A 24,827-nucleotide genomic window follows, 5' to 3' on the forward strand; every position below is an offset into this window, starting at 1 on the left:
CTTTTGAGAAGTTGAAAATGCCTAAATCTGAATCTTTTATGGTGACCCATCAAACCCATCCCACACCTATGGGGCCAACTGCCATCATTTGATCAAATCTAAATAAGTATCACCAAAGCCACTGATGTGACAATCAGGGTCCTGTTTCACGAAATTTTAACTGAAGATAAAATCCAAATTTTAGTAGATAATTCAATTTTGATTGGCTAAGCACTAAAATCAATCTAATATTATCCAATCAAATTACTAAAATTTGGAGTTTATCTTAGTTAAAATTTCGTGAAACAGGCCCCTGACTGATATCTAGCGAGTGGTTTTGGAGAAAAGGTGGTAAATATATGAAAATGTCTACACCTGCATGTTTATGGAGCCCCCACCGGCTCGTAGCCCACGGCAAATCAAATTCATTTTTAAAAAATCTGTATAAGTACCACTCAAGCAAGATAAATATACATACATACATTGAAAGTAATAAAAGCACTATCAAATCAATTTAATGTATTAACATATTTCTAAAATCAATTAACTTAAGCAGTATACAAATGATCTGATTAATATTGTTAATAATCCTATTATAAAAGATATCCTCACCCAATTCCACTTGAACGCAGGGATTAATTCTTCAATATTCTTTCCATAATACACGTGATTCCTGGTGATAGAGGTCTGTAAAACGGTAGTACGTTGTGACACATATACCTAATTAAATGTAAATTAAGTAAAATACATCTATAAGTGAATATATGTTAACTAAAGAACAGACAAAACGATAGCCATGGTGTTGTGAGTGATAGTAAAAGTCAGTCTAAAGTCTGTTCTATAAGAAGACAGTCTGAATGTGGACAGGTTGTCGTAGTAAGTCGATCGTAATACATGGAGGCATCTGATTGCTCTCTATACATATAATCAATATTTTTACTACATGCTACAAATAACGTGCAAAAAACATCAGCACTATACTGTGCCCGATTTAGGCATACACTAAAGAAGCTACACGTTAAGACCTCACAGGGTGTTAACAAACTTTCAGATTTTTTATTCCGCTTTTAAAATTCTTTACACCAACCAAAGGTCTTGTTTCAGTATGTACGCACCTTTGTGAAGCATTCTTAAGAAGGTTTCTTCAAGCTACATAAGTCTAGATCTTACATAAAATCTCCCTGATAATACATCTACAACAACTTGATAAAAGAGAGAGAGAGAGAGAGAGAGAGATGTTGTTTATCATCCACTTGACACAAACTAGGTCATTTCGGGACTATCTTATGGTTCAATTTTATTTCAATAATTTGTTTGCTCGTTGGGGTCTTTACCAGTGGGAGGAAACTGGAGGACCCACACGTACAACTGGGGAATCGAAACCACACCAGTTGACTCAATGACAGAGAGATGGGGTTTATCATCCAATCGACACAAACTAGTTCATTTCAGGACTATCATATGGTTCAATTTTATTTCAATAATTTGTTTGCTCGTTGGGGTCTTTACCAGTGGGAGGAAACTGGAGGACCCAGAGAAAACCCACGAGGTTGGACAGGTGATGCTACTCCTTGTCACGTACAACTGGGGAATCGTAACCACGCCAGTTGACTCAATGACAGAGAGATGGGGTTTATCATCTAATCGACACAAACTAGGTCATTTTGGGACCCTGAAAAACCCACGAGGTTGGACAGGCGACCCTACTCCTTGTCACGTACAACTGGGGAATTGAAACGACACCTGTTGACTGACCATAATATTGTAGTGTGCACACGTGCTAACCATTCGGACATCCCCCCCCCCACGCCACCCAACAACTTGATAAAACAACCGTAGTTACAAACGCAATAAATGCCAATTGATAGGTCAGTTGTCTACACCATTATTGATTTATGGAAGCTAAAATTTTACAGACAATATAACGCCGCATAAAACTTGTTGGAATTCGGTCAAAAGAAATCTTCTATAGCTATAATATTGTAAATAGTGTGGATAGTAGATTTGGTCAAGGTCACAAGATGTAAACAGGGCTAGCGCTAACCCTAACCCTAGCCCTAACCCACAAGCTTGTCAACAATCACGTGCCCTAGCCCTGTTTACATCTCGCTCTAAATTTTAGACTTTTACACGGATTGTACCGATATTAACTGCTGGACAGACGGCTGTACATTCTGACCTAATGCTTCTGACAATCTAAGTACCTACAAATAACAATCATGGTTGATCCTCGACGAAAAAATCCATGAGATTTGCCCCTTGTCTTAGCGTGACTGTCCATTTAAAATAAAGACAGTTGTACTTTTGTATCCGACAGACCACAGAAAGCTAGATTTGAGCAACTTGGGAAATAAAAATAATCAATATTCTTCGAGAGACAACCACATTGTTTACTACTGTGAAAATCGTGTGATTCTGTTAACGATCTACAACTTCTTACTATAAGGAAATAGGTCAATACTCCATTAAACCTAATAACATGTGTCATAAACATCCTCTATGGTAAATAGATCTATCAAATATACTGCCAGTCATTATGTCTATGATGAGAAATAGATTTAGCCATTTATTATAATTAATTTTTCCACACATTATCTTGTATCACAATTATAAGCTTCATAATACAATTCAATTTATCAAGTTACTGGATCTCGTACACTAATGTCCGTTCAATCACTTCATTTAGAAAATAAAAATAGGTTCCTTCGTAATGGGATAAAATTAAAACCAAAGAGACAATAAGCATCATAATACAATTCAATGTAGATGTACACTGATGTTCATTTTAAGACTAAGATATAGTACATATTACAAGCGGGGAGGTACTCTGGTCAGAAAGCTCAATAAGAGGCAATAAGCTTAGTAATACATGTACAATTTATCAAGTTACTGGAGAAGTACTGGTCTGATCAATTAGTAAATGAAATGAAATGAAATGGGTTTAACGTCCTACTGTTCTGCTCCAACTGGGCTAATGAAGATGAGCGAATGTCATGCAGTGTGCTATCAGGGAAATTTTGCCCGGGCCTACTATGGCCTACACTTATATTAAATTTCAACTGCCAAGGGATCTTTTACGTGCCTACTATGGCCTACTCTTATATTAAATTCCAACTGCCAAGGGATCTTTTATGTGCACGCCAATGTAAACATTGGACCTCGGTTTTTCCATCTCATCCGAATTACTAGACAGCTGTCCTTGTCAGGCCCTCTGTCCTGCGCCACTGACAAGGAGGAAACCATGTCGCAAAATCCTGATGAACTTTCTCGACAAATGCAGGGATCGAACACGCGACCTTCAGGCTAGCGAGCCAGCATCTTACCCAATTAGCCACCGTGACTCCCTGATCAATTAGTTCATTTAGAGACTAACATATTGTACAAACTACAAGATGGATACTTGGCAGTAGGAGGAACTTAGATCAGAAAACAGGATATGAAATGAAATATTGTTTAATGGCAAGTCAGCACCAACCGGGCTATATTGCACCAAATTACAGAAGATAGGTTGCCAGGCAACGAAACATACGCCCACAGCAGCTAAATTGTCCGAGCGGTCGACAAGGGTTGTCACATATTCATTCCTTTGTAGGTAATTTGGGGCCTTTACAAGACAGTTCCATACAGACAGATTATAATTTTTGTCGTTTGAGGATTCACAAGGTTCTACAAACTGAAACAAGGGCCTCAACTCTGGAAGTAGTTTACAGAAATTGTTGAAATTTGACAGGCTTTTTAGTTTTACTAATTTAAATAATACATATAAATTTCATACAGATCAGATGATCACTTTTGTCATTCAAATGTTTACAAAGTAAAACAAGGGCCATAACTCTAGCAATTATTGACGGAAATTGCTGAAATTCAATAGATCTCTGTTTCACAAATTTTTAAATGATACATATAAATTTCATACATATCGGATGATAACTTTCATCAATCGAGAATTAACAAGGTTGAATAATGTGAAACAAGGGTCATAACTCTAGAAGTAATTATTGTAAATTGCTGAAATGCAATAGGCTTCGTGGTTTCACTAATTTAAATAATGCATATAAATTTCACGAAGATCAGATGATAACTTTCGGCGTTGGAGTGTTCACAAGGTTCAATAAAGTTAAAAGAGCCATAATCCTAGACGTAATAAACGGAAATTGCTGAAATTCAATAGGATCCTTTTTTTTTACCAACTTAAATGGCACAAATAAATTTCAGACAGATCGGCAAATAACTTTAGGGGTTTAAGCATTCACAAAGTGCAACAAAGTGAAACAAGGGTCATAACTCTAGAAGTAATAAACGGAAATTGCTGAAACTATATAGGATTCTTCTCTTTAATAATCTAAATGATGCATATTAATCTCATACAGATCGGCAGATAGCTTTTGATGTTAGAGCGTTTCAAAGGTGCAACAATAGTGTTCACAAGGTTCAAGAAAGTGAAAGAAGGGTCATCACTCTAGACGTAATAAATGGAAATTGCTGAAATTCAATAGGTTTCTTCTTTCACTAATTAAATAATGCATATAAATCCACAAAGAATGGATGATAACGTTTGACGTAATAGCATTCACAAGGTTCAATAAAGTGAAACAAGGGCCATAACTCTAGACGTAATAAACGGAAATTATTGAAATTAAATAGCCTTCTTCATCTCACTAATGTAAACCACATATATCAATTTTAAGACAATCGTATAATAACTTTTGCAGTTAGAGTGTTCACAAGAAATTGTGGACGACTGACAGACGGACGAGGGGGATGCCAATATACGTCCACATTCCATGTGGGCATATAAAAAAGGACGAAACTCAAGGCCGAAGAGGTTGGACGTGGTAAATGAAATGAAATACTGTTTAACATCCTACTTTTTAGAACCAACTGGGCTATTGAAATTATATCAATTTCCAACTGTTAAGGGTTCTTTTATGTCTATGCCTGAGTACACCATAGCTTTTTGTCCTCATTATGCTCTTCCTTGCCAGACCCTGAACCACTGACAACACTGGGATCGAACTTGTGACCTCTTGGTTAAAGAGTCAGTGTCATAATCACTAAGCCACTGTAACTCCCTACAGGGATTGAGACCAGGAACTCTTTAAAATTGTGACATTAATCTTGTTTTATTCATATATGCAATGGTCTAGACAGTTCAATTATTGATAACTTTTGCACAAATACCTGGATTAGTGTTAAAACGTCATACATCTTAAAGTCCTTGAACGTCGTCTGAGTGATTATTAATCCTTTGCAACCTACAATATTGTGAAAGAAATGAAATGAAATGAAATGGAGTTAAAGGGCCTACTGCTCTGCTACGACTGGCCTAATGAAGACGTGCATATGCCATACAGCGTGCTATGTGGGGAATTTTGCCCATACAGCAGCGCTATGGCCTTCTTTTGTATTGTGAATTCCAACTGCCAAGGGATCTTTAACGTACATGCCAATGTGTTAACAAATGACTAGACAACTGTCCTTGTCAGGCCCTCTTTCCTGCACCACTGACATGTGGAAACCACGCCAGAAAATCCCGATGAACTTTCTTGACCAACACCAGGAGTGAACCAGCGACCATATTGTGAAAGGATTGTCAGTCAAAAAATAGTTCAGTTTAATTCTGTACAAAGACATATGATGAACAAAAAATTTGTGAACATCAGGAATCCTCTGCAGATGATATAAAGATAGGTTGCCAGGCATGAAACATACGCCCACAACAGCTAAATCGTCCGAGCGGTCGACAAGGGTTGTCGAATATCTATTCCTTTGTAGGTAATTGGGGGCCTTTACAAGACAGTTCCATACAGATCAGATTATAATTTTTGCCATTTGAGGGTTCACATGGTTCTACAAACTGAAACAAGGGTCTCAACTCTGGAAGTAATCTACAGAAATTGTTGAAATTTGACATGCTTTTTTGTTTTACTAATTCAAATAATGCATCTAAATTTCATACAGATCAGATGATCACTTTTGTCATTCAAACGTTCACAAGGTTCACAACCGCCATAACTCTAGAAATTATTGACGGAAATCGCTGAAATTCAATAGACCTCTGTTTCAGAAATTTAAATGATGTATATAAATTTCATACATATCAGATGATAAACTTTCATCAATCGAGCATTAACATGGTTGAACAAAGTGAAACAAGGGCCATAACTCTAGAAGTAATACACGGAAATTGTTAAAATTCAATAGGATTCTTCTCTTTATTAATTTAAATGACGCATGCAAATTTCATACAGATCGGCAGATAACTTTTGATGTTAGAATGTTCACAAGGCTTAATAAAGTGAAACAAGGGCCATAACTCTAGACTATTAAACAGAAATTGCTGAAATTCAATAGTCTTCTTTTTCCCTAATTTAAATATTGCATATAAATTTCACAAAGATCAGATGTTAACTTTTGGCATTAGAGCGTTCACAAGGTTCAACAAAGTGAAACAAGGGCCATAACTCTAGACGTAATAAATGGAAATTATTGAAATTGAATAGGATTCATCATCTCACCAATACAAACAACATATATCAATTTTAAAACAACTGGATGATAACTTTTGGCGTTGGATCACAAGAAATTGTGGACGACGGACGGAAAGAGAGAGACTAACATATGGTTTTTGATTTTATTTCAATAATTCGCTTACGCGTAGGGGTCTTTAGCAGTGGGAGAAAACCGGAGGACCCGGAGAAAACCCACGAGGTTGGACAGGCGAACGACGGACGGAGGCGACGGCAATATACGCCCACATTTCTATGTGGCCATATAAAAAAGCCAGTGCTACCCATAATCTTTGTTTTAACCAGATTGAATCAAACCAGGACATTAAGTGCCAATCATATTTATGTTACCTAATTAAATGTTAAATAATCAATTAAGAGTATATTTCAGAGAGGGTTAACCCTTGAAAAAATAATATACTGTCTGAAAGATACAGGGGGGTTGGGTGACCGAATGGTTAAAGCAATTAATTACAAGGTATGTCATTGAGTCAAGCGGTGTGTTTCGAATCCCCGCTTGTATGTAGCAAGAAGTATGGTCGCCTGTCCAACACTGTGGGTTTTCTCTGGGTCCACTGGTTTCCTCCCACGGTTAAGTTCCCTACGTGCTAGCGAATTATTGAAATAAAATTGAATCATATGTTAGTCCAGAAATTACCTAGTTTGTGTTGAGCGGATGTAAATCCCCATTTCTCTCTCTCTCTCTCTCTTAGAAAGATACAAATGTCAATCAGCAGCTTTTTAAGTCAATTAACATCGCTGAGTTTTTTGAGATTAACTTATAAATACCAGTACTTAATTATTCAGTACAATAAACTAAGAGAAATATTTCACTAAAGTCCATGCACCGGGATACAGGTGCTCCTCCTGACAGAATAATACTTTAATAGTTGTGTCCTTCAATCCATTAACTCAACTAAACACTTGATAATGTGTAAAATGTCATTTATTATAATTAAATGACTAGAAAACATTGTAGCTATAAACATGTCAAGGGTTCTTTTACGTGCACACCAATGTATACACAGGGCCTCGTTTTTTCGTCTCATCCGATTGATTGTACGTTGTCCCTTGCCAGGCCCTCCGTTACACAGCACTGACATCGGGGAACCACGCCGGAAAATCCCAATGAACTTTCTCAGCCAACCATGGGATCGAACATAGAACCTACAGGTTAGCAAACCAATGTACTACTCACTGAGCCACCGTTGCTACCCCCCCCCCCCACAATAATTATGTTGGCCTAACCGGTAATAATCAAAATGGAAATAAGACAATTTTCAAAGGCATTTACAAGCTGAACAGATCTTACAGCACTGACTTCCAATGAAACATTATTATAATCACAACCTTTTACATACAAGTCTGTCTTCATTAGCCCAGTAGTAGCACAACAGTAGGACGTTAAACCTTGTTTCATTTCAAATAAAAGTCATTTGATGTTGCGTTTTAATTATTATAGAAATGAAATGAAATGGTTTTTAACATCCTATTGTTCTGCTCCGAACTGGGCTAATGAAGACGAGCATACAGTGTGCGATGAGGGAAATTTTGCCGGACAGCAGCAATACAGCCTACTCTTATATCAAATTCCAACTGTCAAGGGATCTTTTACGTGCATGCCAATGTGTAGACGAGACCTCTGTTTACCGTACCACCCGAACAACTAGACAGCTGTCCTTGTCAGGCCCTCCATCCTGCATCACTGACAAGAGAGAACCACGCCAGAATTTTTATAGAAGTTAACTGTATGTGTGTATGTGTCATTTTGTTATTACATCCTACATTTGTACTATAGCGGGTACAATATCCCAACACACGTCTGCCTACCAAGCACTAAACTCTGTTGCTGGCTCAAACACCTTCTGTGTTAACATGAGAGCTAGTTCCTTTTAGGTATTGTCTCTGATCGAACGATGCCTGCTGAATCATTTCTTGCCAGAACTGACACACATTTAGAATAATTCAACACTATTTTCAAGAAGAATTTTGCGATTAAAAACATACATAAAATATGTTTGAACTGATCAGCCATTACGAGACTCGAACATGCGCAGACCGCATTTTTATTTAATAGCTAAATTCTACTTGAACAAAGTGTTGAATTATTATACATTTGTCTCAGGTATAACGAGAAATGATTCCTTTTGCGAAAAATAAACATTCACGGTGAAAAATAGAAGGTAAGGGTTCCAAAATCGTCTAAGAACAGAGGTGGGGAAGAGTGTTATTTTACCGTATTTTCATATTGCATTTTCATATAGCAAGCTATAGGAACTGTCAGCGGACGTCATCCGATCAGAGACAGTTCCTAAAGGAACTACATGAGAGCATACATTTTCATTTGATACATTATACCAATTTGCATCTCAATTCCTTCACTACAGTATTCTTTCACCATCAATATGACCGATTTCGGAATTATATCAAAGATAGGTAATCAGACAATCAAAGCACATGCCCCACATCAGCTAAATCATCCAAACAGTCCACAAGGCAAAAATTTTAAACAGTGTTTTATATCATTGCTGAAATTCAATAGATTTCTTTATTTCAATAATTTGAATGACGCTCATAAATTTCATACATTTTGGATTATAACTATTAGCAATGTTTCCTAACATTGTACAGGTAGAGTTGATCTCCATTTTTTTGTAACATTATTAGTACTGCACCAAATATCAAATAAATAGGGGCTATACTATATACCAGAAAACTACCGGAAAACACCATGTTAAACTGAATACAGGAAAACACTAGAAAAAACACTAAATACCGGAAAAACACTAAATACCAAAAAACACCTTAAATGGGTAACCTGGAGAAGGGCTATACTATAAACCGGAAACTATAAACCGGATTCCTAAAGCGAACAAACAATCGTTCCCTCTAGATATAAAGTGCGTGATTTTTTTTAACTAGACAGATTTTTAATTTTGTATGTGTATTTACATGTATCTACTGTAAACATATCACTCAATGCCATTATTTGCCATGCAATTTTCATTTGATTTACAAAAATAAATGTTTTTTGATACATGAAGGGAAATAACTCTTTTCATTGATCTCATGAAATATTTTCAGTTGCATCTAACTTGAGTTTCGTGAATTTGCTTAACAGCAACAGATTTCAAAATCAAATATAAACAATACAGCAATTCACCTGTGCATTATGTATTAGTTGTTGTTGGCCTGCTAGCATTGGGAAATAGGGATTGAAGGCAAATGTCAGCTCTAATCATGACACCTACGCATCAACCACGACATTTGGAATGGCAATATATTATGTCAATAAAAAGTGTGGATCTGAAACAAATTTCCAAAAACTAGACAATGATAAACCAGCTTAAAGAGCAAGTCAAGATATTTTAATGTCATCCAACTGTATTGACGTAATTCTTGTATTGTTGAAATTTATAATCCAAGAAACAAGGAACCTGTCACTGAAAATGTCAGAAAACAAATCGGGCATAATTCCTCTTGTGCATAATAAGTCCATTTATATCGCGCGAATTTCACATCTAGTCCAAATTCGTTCTCATAGCGCTACAAAAAATACAATCGCTCTTGCAAATATTTCTCAATAAGTATGTTTTACGTCTGGATTTAAAAGAGTCTAATGATGGACTGGATATAAGTTTTTCAGGTAGCAAGTTCCACAAATAGGCAGCAACAATTCCAAATAGGCAGCAACAAAGCGACCTCAAAAGAAGCTGAGGTTACAAGGTACCACATGTATGTTATACTGATTATGGGATTTTTTCTGTTTCTATTAATAATAATTCTAAAACAGGCTCAGTACAATGTTAAAATGTATAAAACCTAACATTTCGTCAAGGTTAACTGAATTAATTCCAGGCCATTTAATAATCTCTTATCAGTTGGTTATATAAATATATATAAACCTGTAAGAGAGAGAGAGAGAGAGAGAGAAAGAGAGAGAGAGATGGGGTTTAACGTCCACTCGACACAGCTTAGGTCATTTCGGGACTAATATATGTTTTTTAAAAATTTTATTAACATAATTCGCTTGCGCGTAGGGGTCTTTAGCAGTGGGAGCAACCCTACTCCTTGTCACGTAATCCTGTAATAAGTAGGAATACAAAGGTTTGTCATCTGAACAATCATAAGTACTGGAGGTTTTTTTCCTTCACAAAATATACCTTCCATAATACCGGACTGAAATTTGGCTAACATGTACCTTCACTTACTATCAAAAAATATTAGAGACTACAGCAGAAATACTTTCAAAATCTTATGCATTATGCAAAAAACACTTTCAATCAGTTTCTTTTGGACAATTACCAGGTATTTTTCTAGCGTCAACAGATTATTTTACCACATGTCAAAAATCAATTGTCTAGTCCACTAGATGGCTTGGATATTGAGTGGATTAGACAATGCCCACCACATGCATAGCAATAGAGTTACGTGTATACACAGCTTTCTATTCTTATATATTATAAGTTTTAATTGGATTAAAAGTAATACAAATTGAACAGCATACGCTGCTTAAAACCATATACAGTGTAAAGGTAGCCATCTTGATACATGTAGCAATGATACATGTACTAGACAATCAAGAATATGAACTGTTGGTGGAGTTTTCATCAGCATTTCTCCGCTATTCCTTCAAACTTCAAACATTAATAATTTCACTGAGAATAAAGTAATTTGACTAAAACTTTTCAATATATTTATTTTCTATTTTTGAACTAATATAATAGCAAAAACTTCCAGCTCTTTCTCTAAATCTTGCATTTTATTCTATAACTGCATGCAAATACAAGCAAATATCATTGAATACAGCCACTGAATAACCTATGGCTGTATTCAATGGCTTGAAAATGTACTACTTTTGTCCAGAATAACGTCACTTTCAAAACTGCGTCAAACAGTAATGACGTCACAACTAGGCAACCACAATTTTTGTAAGAAAAAAGGGCGGAACCTATGATGAATTCTAACGTTATTGGTGATGATTTTTTTGTTGATAATCTGAATAGTACAGTGTATTTTGAGATTTGCATGTAGTTATAGAATAAAAACAGAACTCAATGACCATTAAAAACCGCTCGGGTTATTCAATGGTTCAAGAGAGTGTATCCCTGCCGCATTCCACTCGCTATCGCTCATGGAATACTTGTGCAGGGATACACTCTCTTGAACCATGGAATAACCCAAGCGGTATTCAATGGTCATTGAGTTTCTATCTATATGTTTCTTTAACTGACTACGAGTATCATAAATTCTTTTATGACTTTTCCATGATATTGATAATTAGAATTTCAAATATATACGGTACATACACCATAATCAAATGAAATTGTTCTTTTCTTTTTCTTTTTTGGCAGGAACAGAATAAAATCAAAAATGTGCATTATTATATACAATACAAGACCTCACTGATTTTTCATTTGATCTGTTAAATTGTGTCATACAGTGTAGTTCCCAACCATGTTGTATTCATTTTTCAACACTGTTAATACAAACTCAATTCAAAGGCCTGGTTTACAATGGATAATTGTAATTTTATTTCATTACTTTTTAATACGAAGTAAAAGAATCTTGGGTACCAACATCTACCCAATGCAGATCTTTGAAATGAATTCATGAACTATAAATCTTCTGCATTTTGTTTTATTATTAGTAACTGTAACCTTTTGGACATGAGCTGCTGGATTTCTGGCATTTATATTGTAGTACCCACAATATTCTATTTTTTGGTAGATTTTCGCTGCCAAATTGAACTTGAAATTTAGAAAATTGGACCATCATTGTTTGGAGAAAGGAAATGAAATGAAATGAAATGGGGTTTAACGTCCTACTGTTCTGCTCCGAACTGGGCTAATGAAGACGGGCATACGCCATACAGTGTGCTATGAGGGAAATTTTGCCTGGACAGCGGCACTACGGCCTACTCTTATACGTAAAAGCCATTGATTACCCCTCTGTTAACTGTAAAAATGGTATTGGTACTCATTACTTCTTCAACAAACTTTCAACTCTCTTTACAAGTCTCTATCATTGAACCGACAGCCATTATTCCTGTATTCAGAAATTAGTACTATAAAACGGTAGCAAGGTTTACCCAAATCCACCATTACTTCTACTCATAGTACAATAATATATATCGATATTTGATACTATACCATTCTTCACACCAAATTGTCATTTTTAATTCTTTTTGTGTCAAAAGTCCCTCAAATTGTAATTTCCAAGAAACTGATTTTGTGTAATACACGAGTTATATACCTTGGTTACAACCTTCAAACTTGCTTGGGGAAATCACATTTTGAAGGACATTTTTTATCACATAAATGCTAGGATTTTTAATTCAAAATGATTATTTGGCATAATGATCGGTATATTATCAAATATTGATATAAATTTTTGTGATATGAGTTGAAATAATAGTGGATTTGGTTAAAACTTTAAAGCTTGCTTGGAAATCGCATTTTAAGGGGCCTTTTTGACACAAATGTTATTATTTGAAATTAAAAGTGACAATTTTGGTATAAAGAATGGTATATTATCATATATCAATATAAATTATTGTGATATGAGTTGAAATATTGTGGGATTTGGGTGGATTTGGGTAAATCGTGCTACCCCTCTGCTAACTTGACAATCAATACGGTCAATGATTATAATACTAGGCTAAACCTACATACACCAGGCCTATTCACCTACAATTTATAACCGATGCCATTAGTCTGTCACGGTCAAGGCATTTGTTCAATAGTAATTGATACTGCAAATACCATCATACCATTACTACTAATTAATACTACTACTTCTACTACTGAGTAGGGCCTACTACTAGTCTAGGCCTACTAGTCTAGGGAACTAATACTACTACTACTGTCTGATTCATCGTAAATTTTAAACGGATTTCTTCGATTATGAACAAACTACTTAACTTTGGTTATTATAAACTCACCTGTGTGTTTGTAATGAACTCCCGTTCGATAAAATCCATTGCACAACTAATTATCACAACGATGAGAACAATTTCTCTCTTGAAAAATTTGAAAATTTACTTGTAATTTCGACAAAGTCGATGTCAACAATGTCTTCGTGACGTATTGGTCGAATCCAATATACCTGTTGCGGGGGTTGGTTAACATTGAAAGATAGTTTGACAGCGCGATCATTTTGATCGTATATGGGTTTGGGCGACGAAAAATATCAATTGAAGGCAATTACATAGGAGATTTATATGGAAACCATTGATCGCCAGTCTATCAAATTTTCTTCACAATTAAAATATCACTGATTGCACGGATACTCGTAAAAATAAAGTCATGAATAAACTATAAATATCCTATCTTCTTTATGTTATAAATAATTTAACAAGGATCATGAAGCTTACCTCCGAATTCTCTGAGTGTATTTTTAATTTTATACGCATTCTTTCGATCGAATAATAACCGCTTCAGTAACATCTTTAAGCGTGTTGCGGCAGCCCTCAGCGTGTCTATTGCCGTATTGGGTGCCCGGGTGGGTATATAATGCTACTAAGCCCGTATGACCCCGTAAGAAGCGGAACATTAATTCTCGATTCGACAGTTTTGACCGAAGTGTGATAAAGCCCGTAAAACGAATGTATAGTTGTGTTTGTGCGGCATGAGTGTTCAAAAGTAAATACTCCCATCCGAGTCGCTAATCAAATAATTAGAACAAAATATTTCAAAAAGTAAAGCTATAAAATTTGCAGAGATTTTACTAGAATGTAAAAGACGGTAACTAAATACAGGAATGCGGGTAGTTATGTGTGCGAACGCTCAAACTCAATGCCAATTGTCGTAGGTATCCAGACCACTCGGACCAAAGACTACTCGGACTAAGACCAGTCGGACCAAAACAAGACCAGTCGGACCAATTAAATTATATTATAAGGCTAGACAATATGCTATTTATTTATTATTAAATCACAATACAAAGAAGCAAATAATTCTTATACGGAATTCTTATATTTAGAGTTGTTTGGTTCAATTTTGTGTACGTAAATAAATCAACGATTAGTTTTAAAATTAATTAATAATGGTGCCAAAAAAAAATATCAATCTAATTTTTCTTTACTCTTGCAATGAGACTCGGTATGTCCAGACTTTTGACAGTTTCTACATATACGGGTATACTGTTCTTGTCTGATAGCCTAATTTTACTTTTTCCACATTCGCGGTATCCCCAGTGGTTTCATTCCGTTCTACCCCACTAACCCCTGGGTTACTATATATGGGGGGGGGGGAGACACGTTTTCAAGTTATCCGCCCTTGATGCGTTAATATAAACAGCACATAATAATACGAAGACCGGACGTTTATATGCCCCTTTTTAAACGTGACTACAAGTGTGGTTCTCGATATTTTGCGATTTGGAATACAATTATCAATTTATTCAAACAACACGTTATTATTAGTTCGAGTAGTCATATTAAAACACACACAATTAGCAATTTATTCAAATAACACTTTATTATTGGTTCGAGTAGTCATATTAAAATAAACACAATTATCAATTTATTAAAATAACACTTTATTATTGGTTCGAGTAATTATATTAAAACAAACGCAATTATCAATTTATTAAAACAACATTTTATTATTGGTCCGAGTCGTCTTTCTGTTGGGTCCGAATAGTCTTTTTGTATGGTCCGAGTAGTCTATTTGTTTGGGCTGAGTGGTCTATCACTTGGTCCGACTGGTCTTGAACCGAGTGATCTTTGGTCCGAGTGGTCATGGATTCTTGTCGTAATTGTACTTGAATTTCCTATGCTGTCACCCCTAATACGAAATGATATCTTCCGCAGAGTGACGTAACCATCTTCCATATTGGTATTTTTCTCTGGGAAAAGTTTGTGATATTTCAATTTTTCAAGAGAGAACTTGTTTTCATCGTTGTGATAATTAGTTGTGCAATGGATTTTATCGAACGGGAGTTCATTACAAACACACAGGTAAGTTTATAATAACCAACGTTAAGTAGTTTGTTCATAATCGAAGAAATCCGTTTAAAATTTACGATGAATCAGACAGTAGCCAAACCAACTGCATTGGCGGTGCGAACCTTGTAAACAAACATTTTCAGAAGCTCGAATTCAGAGACCAAGGGTAAAATTAATGTTGTCATCTCTTTTTTAGCAATCAAAAGACCTTGCAGGTGTTATTTTACCAATGCATACCATAATTCCAATAGCCAGAACTCACAAATTCAGCTGGAACACCATCACAGTAACCTTCTCAGTCTTTACAGTTCGCCATTAGGCATATTACGTTCGATGGCTTTGATTGGATAATGGGATAAATATGTTAAGAGTGACCAATCAAAGACGAGTTTACAAAAATGTCTACTTCCTGTTTGCCGAGCCTCATAATGACATCCCTTTCCGGTAGATATTTGGGAGCCGGTCAACGATAGAAGAAGACGGATGAATAAATCCTCCCACATCTTAATAACTTCTGCATAATTATATTTTTCAAGATGTTGGGCTTATGTAGAAATAGTTTAATTCTTCTTCTCTTACTTTTACCCACCGCTGTGATATTTGTAGGACAAGGTAAGGAAAATATTTGAGACGTCGCGACATGTTGGCAACCTGTTAGCATCTTTTTATTACGACTACGTGGCAGTCGTCTTCACGCATACCAACTTGTTATCGACACAGATTATCATTATGTATTGTTGTGAATCAAAGATATGATTAAATTAATGAAAGTTACGTTCACCTATACATATTTATCTTCGATTTTATTTTTTTATTGATCTTTGAAATAAAATTAACACCGTATTGGCGTATTGATTTGATGATTGATCTAGACTATTATTAATGCACTTTTTATTTCAACTCTTTATCAAATAAAGTTTTTTTTATGTTCATTACATTAGAAAATGTTAAGTTTTATATATGATTTCACAATCAAAACCACCTGTTTGGCTTTGCAGTTAGTGATAATGAATGTCAGGATAGTGAATAGGCTGCCATATCAGAAGTTGTTAAATTATACATGTAGGGTAGTCAACTGACTAAATCATGTGTGGATACAGTCTTCACATGACTTTCAGTAGGCTTATTTTATTGACAAAGTCTACATTTTAAGTAAACACTGCCAGTATAACTATAACCTTCCACTCAACAACTGCTGAACTGGGACACACATTCAGTTGATAATCTGATTTGGTAGTAAACTGGTTAATCAGAAAGCCGTTGTCCTGAAACTTATGAATATTTTTGTAGGTGGAAGAAGTAGTATTTTAGTTTATGCAGAAGAAGCAGGAGATGTACTTGAAGGTGAAGATGATGATGCCACTGTAGACTCGGATGAACCGGTTGCTGATGATGGTGCAGAAAGTGATCTCACTGCTACTGAAAAGGTGAAGATAAATTTATTTTCGATAATATTTGAAAGAATAATAAACCCTCATTGAGAATATAGCCATTGTGAGAAGTGAAATGTGTATTTTATGCAGCTCTTGGATCTAATGATGTTGACAACTGTAGATCTATAGTCATACAGTTTCATGGTAATCAATCTGAAACAAAATGTAGGCATAAGAAGTTATTTTATAGGGAAGTAGTATTAAATGGCTTGAGGCACTTTTGCATAAATCCCATCAATCAGTTCCACTTGAGTGAATAACAATGGACACATTTCAGTTATATAGTAAACACTTTATTTTATTGTGTAACAATGCTTTTGTACCTGTAATAGTAAAGACATTAACTACTGCTTTCACAACTAATGTACATAGTCATTTGGTTTAAAATATAATCCTAAATGAGGACTTATTAGGTCTACACATTTGTAATAGATTTAATTCAAGTTGCAGAAGGATTGACATTTTCTTCATAAACTGAAGTGATATCCCTTTCCAGTTTAAATTTTAACCCCCACATCTCAAATTTTAACCACCAATATGAAACAGTACTGTATAACTTTAACTCATTGACATCTTTCATTTTTTGACAGGAGGAAGATGACACACGGTTAAAACCTTCACCACATGTTGATACTATTATACATTTTGTTAGACCTAACAAACCTTCAGGTACTTGTAAAATCTTGAGTAAAAATGTACATATACGATGCATTGTCAGTTTAAATTGATAGAGGTTACGATTATCTCTAATTGTATACTTTCCTCCAAGTTTTATAAATCTGAATTTTGCAGGTGCTCTTCACCAAGCTGTTAATCTATAATTGAATTTCGAGAAAAATCAGTCTTTGTTTGAACTATATATGTTCATCATTTGCTTCCTATCGTATAGTTTCATTGTTTAATCTTGTTTTCTTCACATACAATGTAGATAATATTGGTGGTGACAATTTCTGATATCTTACCCTTAGTTTATCTTATGGTTTTGAATCAAAAAGGGGGGTTGGATGGCTGAATGGTTATGACGTGGTTTCGATTCCCCATTTGTACGTGACAAGGAGTAGGCTCGCCTATCCAACCTTGTGGGTTTTCTCCGGGTCCTGTGCGTTTCCTCCCACTGCTACATACCCCTACAAGCAAACAAATTATTGAAATAAAACTCAACCATATGTTAGTCCCAAAATGACCTAGTTTGTGTCCAGTGGATGTTAAGCCCCATTTCACTCTTAACCAAAAAATTGCAATAAAACCTATATCTGATATTTTTATTTTTCAGAACTACCAGCTGGTAGACTAGTCAGATTATTGGTTGGTTTTACCAATAATGGAGAATCAGACTTTGTTGTTGAGAGTATGGATGCTTCATTCCGATACCCACAAGATTACTCGTTTTACCTACAAAATGTAAGTTTTTAGTTTGTTCATTGGTGATTTGTAACACCAGAATAATTAAATTGTTATTGAAACTCAAATGATGAGGATAGCCTTCTATTCACGTTTGTTGCTTCTCATGATTCAGTACGATTTAATTGACAACAGAGCTCTGTCCTGTGTGATACTTTTCTAGCAGTTTCGTATGGGGGGGGGGGGGAATTTGTAAAAAACCAATACCAATCATTCTGTATATAGCATGTTATTCAATATAAATCTAAATGATTTTATGTCATTTAAGATTAAGAAAACATGCTAGATAAACTAGAGTTGCTAGAGCATTATCACTAATATTAGTGCCAGTGTGTAGAACTTCTTTTACAAATTCTTTGACTTGTATTAGAAATACCTAATTGATTTTTAATTGTTTTCCATTAAGATGAATTGTTTTGGTCTATTTTCAGTTTACTACTGTAGGATATTCCCAAGTTGTTGAACCTAAAAGACAAGCTACATTCGAATATGGATTTACTCCCAGTGATGCCTTTAGTGGACGACCATTTGGTCTCTCAATTATGTTAAATTACAAAGATTCTGTAAGTTTACAAGATTTTTCCTATTACCCTGGATAATCAATGACTGATTAATAGACTGGTTATCGAGATGCTTGACCCTCACTCGCATTGATCAATCGGTCAAGAGAATGAACTTCAATCGAAATAAGGATAAGGATGAAAAGCCTACACCTGCTTTAATTTTATACTATTGGTACACTGATGACCCACATAAGCAAAGTTCGTCCAACAGTTATGTATTTATGTATTTCAACTGTACGGAATTTTGCTAGATAAAATCAAGATACTAAAGCATCAGCATTTTCTGTATAATGTTTGGTGTGTCGAAATCATTGTACAACACACTTTTATTTCAAGATTAAAGAGTAAAATAATTATAAATATTTCTTGAATTGCTTCAAAGCCAACAATACAACTCATTCATAGTGTTTTCAATTTTATTTTTCAGAATGGTGCAGAATTTGCAAATGCTATTTATAATGAAACTATTACAGTAGTTGAACCTGAAGAAGGGTTAGACGCTGAAACGTAAGTAAAGTATTAGTCTTGTTTTGATTGACAATTATGCTTTTGTCTAGAGTAAATTGCATTTAAGTAATACAGCACTAATATCTGGGTATCTCCCTTTTAATATAGTTGTTGAAATATTGGTACAAATTGAATGTATGGTGTTAATAATGAAAAAGGACCACTTATTGAAGAAAATATTTAATGACAATGTTTACATGAAGGATTAAATAACAAAATTACTAATGTTTTTCTGATGATTTAGAAATAAACACAGAATTGGATTATATTGTTTGAATTCAATGTTTTCTTCAGTGAGTATTAAATTGTTGGTACAGTCTAAACTCTTGACCATTCAGAATTTCATTGAAATTGGCAGTATTAAGTTAAATTTTTAAAATTTTGCTTATCGAACATTTTATGTTTGGAAATGAATGTAAATGGTCAGTAGTTGTGATTGTGTGGGTTCCTATGGGATATTATATATTATTGGATACTCATTGATTTTGTTTGTGACTACTGGTCCTTTCAAAAAAACACGAGCTCTACTAACTAGTGAACTGTCATGGTTGTGAATTACTAGTTATTTCCAAAACCATTTTTGTGGTATTATTGTTTAACTAATTTTTGTAATTCAAAACCTGGATGTTGTATGTGTTTTTTTTGAAGATGTGACAGAATATTGGGTACATATATTTGTAGTTTTGTTTTTGAGAATTGGATTATAATGTAGAGGGAGATATAGTAATTGTTTTTAAGAATATTTTGTAATTTTCTAAAAGGCTAGAAAAAAGGATGCAGAGGTAAGAATGGTTATAGGGATATATAAACTTTTTTCCCCCATATTTTCAGGAATAGGAATCTTCGAAATATAGGTTTTATAAAAAAATTCTATAAACTGTACACCTAGGATAAATTTTCTAGTACTTAAAAAAATATCCCAGTTTTCCCTTTTATTTTTAGGAATTGGATCCTATTTTCTTTTAGTTTATTGAATTTTTAATACCCTGAAGTTCTGATTTATTTCTAATCGTCTACGAAACTTGCTGATAAGGATGGAATATGGAAAATTTAAGTTCCGAATTTCATTCATAGAAAACAGAGATCCTATTAATTGGAATGTGTCCATTGGTATTTTTTTTCATCCCAAATCCAGATCACAACAAAAAGAATTATTTTGATAGTTCAGATATTTTCTATTTTATTTCTTCGAAAATCCCAATTTTATTTTGAAACCACTCACCTAATCCCATAAATCTTTCAAAAATATTTTCATATTGACATTCTTTCTGTCAAAGCAATATAATCTGTGTGCTGATTGCAATGAAAATTCTATAAATTTTAGTTATTTTGGATTTCACTAATTTCAGCCACACATAGCATGTTATTCAATATAAATCTAAATGATTTTATGTCGTTTAAGATACCGAAAACATGCTAGATAAACTAGAGTTGCTAGAGCATTATCACTAATATTAGTGCCAGTGTGTAGAACTTCTTTTACAGGAAATAATGAAATATTGGCTGAATTGAAGATTGTTTACTTTAATTTTGATTAATGAAGCTGATTAATCTCTCATACCTGCGATCAAGAGATCTTGAAGGAGTTTGATTTTGGTGTGCATCATCCCTGACCTTCTTGGGTTATGGCCCCTACCTTTAAGCAAAATGTGGAATATGTACAAAGTTGTAGAGCTTGAGTGCACATTTTTTGACAAAATTAGTTGAAACATCTTTTATATTATGTATGAAAAGATGTCAGGAGCTTTTTGGGTTTTTTTTAAAATTTGGTTTGAAGCATTGAGGTCATGAAGTCTAACCCTATCCATATTCAGTATTCCGTGACCTTCCATTCCAGACTTAATCCCCTCTTCTGAAAACTTTGTGAGCGTGACTGGTAACGGTTTTAACAGATTTTTTTCAAATTTGGTATGAAGCATTTGCACATTGAGCGGATGGGTCCTGTTGATTTCCTCCCATTACCGTAAAAGCACACTACTATTCCCATAAATCATAGAGAAATATTTCCTTGACAACCTTTCTGGCATAACAATATGAATTGTGTTATAATTCCAGTGCAAATATTTAAAATCTATAGCATGTTATTCAATATAAATCTAAATGAATTTTGCCATTTAAGATAAAGAAAACATGCTAGATAAACTAGAGTTGCTAGAGCATTATCACTAATGTTAGTGCCAGTGTGTAGAACTTCTTTTACAGAAAATATTGAAATATCGGCTGAATTGAAGAGCGTCATTTTATTTTGAATAATGAAATATCAAGATTTTAGTAAAAGCCTGCAACCGATTAATCTTCAATATTTTTCTTGCCTGCGGTTTTAGAACTTGTTAAATTTGTTTATGGATGAGCATGATTGACTGGATTATCATAATGAAATATCAACGAGATTTTAGTGAAAGCCTGCAACTGATTAATTTCTTCAACATTTTTCTTGCCTGCGATTTTAAAACTTGTCAAATTTATTTATGAATGAACACGACTGACGTATCATTAGGTCTAATTTGTATGTTTTTGGGGCGATTGTATCAATTATTCACAATTATTTCTTTCTTTTCAGCTTTTTCTTGTATGTGTTTTTAGCAGCTGCTGTTGTGTTATTGTTAATTGGTGCTCAACAATTGATGGCTTCTTTCAAAGTAAGTTGGCATTTATTTAGTTTCTCTAAAACTATAGGTAAATATATTATCCAATAATGAATACCGATGAACATGACTTCAATTGGTCAAGTGACATATTTAGCTCATTCAGGATGTTCTAATCAAGTATATTAAAATTTGGTTTGTATACGGCAAGTCAACCAGCGAGTCTTGGTGTTTCCAACCCTGATTCTCCTAGAAACCTGCCAAAAGAAACTTGGGGACAGTTTGACCATGTTGTATTATATATATACACTGTGGATAGGCTCCTCGTACATATTATTCATCAGGATCTTGTACCAAGCGCAGCATATTTTTTTTTGTTCTAAATATAATCAAGTAGATTAACCATTTTGTCAAAACTAGTTCGGTTTACTGTATTGATATAAAGTGAAGCACTCAATAAAGTCTAAACTACAACCATTTCAAATTTCACTTAAAGATAATGGGAGATTAGATGAGATAAACAACTGGCTGTTCTCACTATAATAGTTAAAAACAAGATAATGTAAAGGGAATTTGCTGAAAATTTCAGTCAAATTGATCCACTCTGAACCAAGATTTTAGTGATTGAATTTTTTGCCTAGCCTTGATAATTATTACTAAAGTCGGTACGATAAAGAACAGTCTCGATTATCCAGTACATTATTTAATCAAGAATGAAAGTCGAACAGCAGATCGGAACCTAATCCAATAAACATCGCAGGCTGGATAAGTTAATTAATTAATTTAGATAACATTTCAGGCCTAAAGAAAGACCTGCAATAGGCAGAATTAGCTCTTGCATGAATAATGTATGTTTAAGAGATTACAGGATTATAAAGAAATATTAGCAAATCGAGGACTGATTGAGGATGTGTTTACAAAGATCAAATATTAATGCAAATGAGAGATTTATTTTTATTTAGAAATCAGTTCTAAGGAATTCAGTAAGAAATTTAAAGTGTCAGAAAGACATTAGCAGGAAGTTGAGACTTGTCGTTTATTTCTTCACCCAGTGCATGTCTTATCAATGCAACCTATTCCGTTCATTCTTTTACAAGATTGCTGGTTTTTACAGCGTTAAACATGCTTGTTATACTAAAAGAACATGCCTTGGCTTTTAAGTGAAATATCCAAAGCAAAGGAATAAACTCATTAACACCTTGACCTGATGAAGTACTTACACCTTGATCTCACTAAGTCGGTAGACAATAGCTTATCTCCCTGGGGCAAATTAAGGATTATTTGTTAATCACATGTATTACATATAATATAAAAAAAATAAACTATTGATCCAAATATATCCATAATATTCAAAGTTTATAAGAATAAATTTAGTTTAGTCCACAAGTTATTCTGGTTGAGTTCATAATGGAATATCAGTTATATAGCACATTTATTTAACGTTCAGTTTTCTAAGACTAAAGTCACATATTTAGATATCAGTACCTGCACAGTGCTGAATTTAGGCTGTGCTTGTGTGGGGATATATTTATCTCCAATTTACTTTCTCTGCTTTTGGACGATTCTTTGCTGTCTTTATTTGTGTATACGGCAAGTCAACCAGCGAGTCTTGGTGTTTTCAACCCTGATTCTCCTAGAAACCTGCCAAAAGCAACTTTGAGGACAGTTTGACCATGTTGTATTATATATATACACTGTGGATAGGCTCCTCGTACATGAATGATATCGACTTCAGAAACTTCACCTAGGTTGTCTTATTCCAGAGTTACTTCCCTTGCATATGTCTTTATTGATCCTCCAAATATGAAAAGTATTGTAGAACATTGAATATAATAATAGTAATCACTAGACCATAGAGAGAAGATAGGGTGGGGCTATAAGGTCTTATAAATTTCACTAAATAATCGCATGTCGTTACCCCATTTAATTCATTCTAACCATTTTCTTGTTTTAACCAGTTTTACATAATCTTTTACTAGTTCCGGCGGGTATTGCCACTGTATAAACTTCGATTTTCAATTTTAGATTCAACATTTCTGAATGAACATTTTATTTCATGAAAAGATGACCTAAAAATGCTTCCTTCCAATGTCAGATCTATATAGTTTCTGATTTTCAATTTTTCAGAAAAAGCCAGCGAGGTCAAAAACACCAGTCGAAATGGGGACTCAGAATTCAGATATAGATTACGACTGGATCCCAAAGGAAGCCTTAATAAGTAAGTTTTCTTTCTCTAACACCTAATTCATATTGAATTATGAAATATGTTATTGATATCCAAAGTAAGTTTAAGTTCATTTACCAAAGCTACTCGAACTCGACAGGCAGTTGATTTGTTGTGGTAGTTATCCAACATTTGTGTGATATCTTATCAGATCGTGGATTTAATACTACCATGTAGACTTGAGAAATAGAATAGGGCCGCCTGCTTTATTCGCTTGGAATTTTGTAAGGTTCATATTAATCATTTACAAAAACCCTGGCCAAGATGTTATTCAGAAAAGAAAGGCATATGGTGAATTTTTTACCTGGACGTATTTTTTATTTATGTATTTATATATACAGCTATTGTGCATCAGTGTGATTTGTGTTCCTAATGCGATCTATGTATTATCTCCCATTTAACAATAGGTTATAAGTTGTCAAAGATTATTTCTTTGCTTTTCGCTCCATCATTAATAGATTTATCTTGTTTTCTTTCAGATCATTCCCCAAGAAGAACCCCAAAGCAATCCCCCCGCCAGCGTCGCTCAAAACGTTCAACGGGGTTCGGGGAAGAATAAATAAATACAGCGGGGAGTTAGTCTTAAAATTTTTAATTATTCCTAAGCGTGTTAATTTCTCATTTATCACAAATTTAATTTTTTTCCATAATAAAATTTATATTCAATCCCGGAAAA

At 34.4% G+C, this 24,827-nt stretch overlaps 2 protein-coding genes across 4 annotated transcripts in view; one reads left to right on the top strand and one right to left on the bottom strand.

Moving 5' to 3' along the window:
- The window catches only part of LOC126816677 (ataxin-1), a 123,945-nt gene extending 108,192 nt beyond the window's left edge, over positions 1–15,753 (bottom strand). The window contains exons 1-2 of one of the 2 annotated variants that reach the window (XM_050543402.1): positions 15,676–15,753; positions 592–699 (exon numbers count right to left, since the gene is read on the bottom strand). The gene's annotated coding sequence lies outside the window, so the exon portion shown is untranslated. The remainder of the gene's footprint in view (positions 1–591; positions 700–15,675) is intronic. The other variant, XM_050543403.1, reaches the window with a different exon arrangement.
- Positions 15,754–15,859: 106 nt separating this feature from the next.
- Positions 15,860–24,827, top strand: LOC126816680 (translocon-associated protein subunit alpha). 2 transcript variants are annotated; one of them, XM_050543408.2, is made up of 10 exons: positions 15,861–16,050; positions 16,729–16,865; positions 17,462–17,540; positions 18,145–18,272; positions 18,704–18,835; positions 19,263–19,342; positions 20,104–20,124; positions 21,903–21,981; positions 24,055–24,145; positions 24,631–24,827. In XM_050543408.2, exons 1-10 carry the CDS (start codon positions 15,975–15,977, stop codon positions 24,708–24,710), a joined length of 903 nt encoding a protein of 300 aa, XP_050399365.1. In that variant the 5' UTR covers positions 15,861–15,974; the 3' UTR covers positions 24,711–24,827. The 2 variants fall into 2 exon arrangements, with proteins under 2 accessions (XP_050399366.1, XP_050399365.1); XM_050543409.2 differs by lacking the exon at positions 20,104–20,124 and having other exon boundaries at positions 15,860–16,050.

Source organism: Patella vulgata, chromosome 3, assembly GCF_932274485.2.
Source record: "Patella vulgata chromosome 3, xgPatVulg1.2, whole genome shotgun sequence".
NCBI lineage: Eukaryota > Metazoa > Mollusca > Gastropoda > Patellidae > Patella > Patella vulgata.

Excerpts from the sequence above, each read along its gene's own strand:
- LOC126816680 (XM_050543408.2), top strand. The coding sequence starts at position 15,975 with ATGTTGGGCTTATGTAGAAATAGTTTAATTCTTCTTCTCTTACTTTTA. Across the intron at positions 16,866-17,461 it reads ATCTCACTGCTACTGAAAAG|GAGGAAGATGACACACGGTT; the intron begins GTGAAGATAAAT and ends ATTTTTTGACAG. Across the intron at positions 24,146-24,630 it reads CCCAAAGGAAGCCTTAATAA|ATCATTCCCCAAGAAGAACC; the intron begins GTAAGTTTTCTT and ends GTTTTCTTTCAG.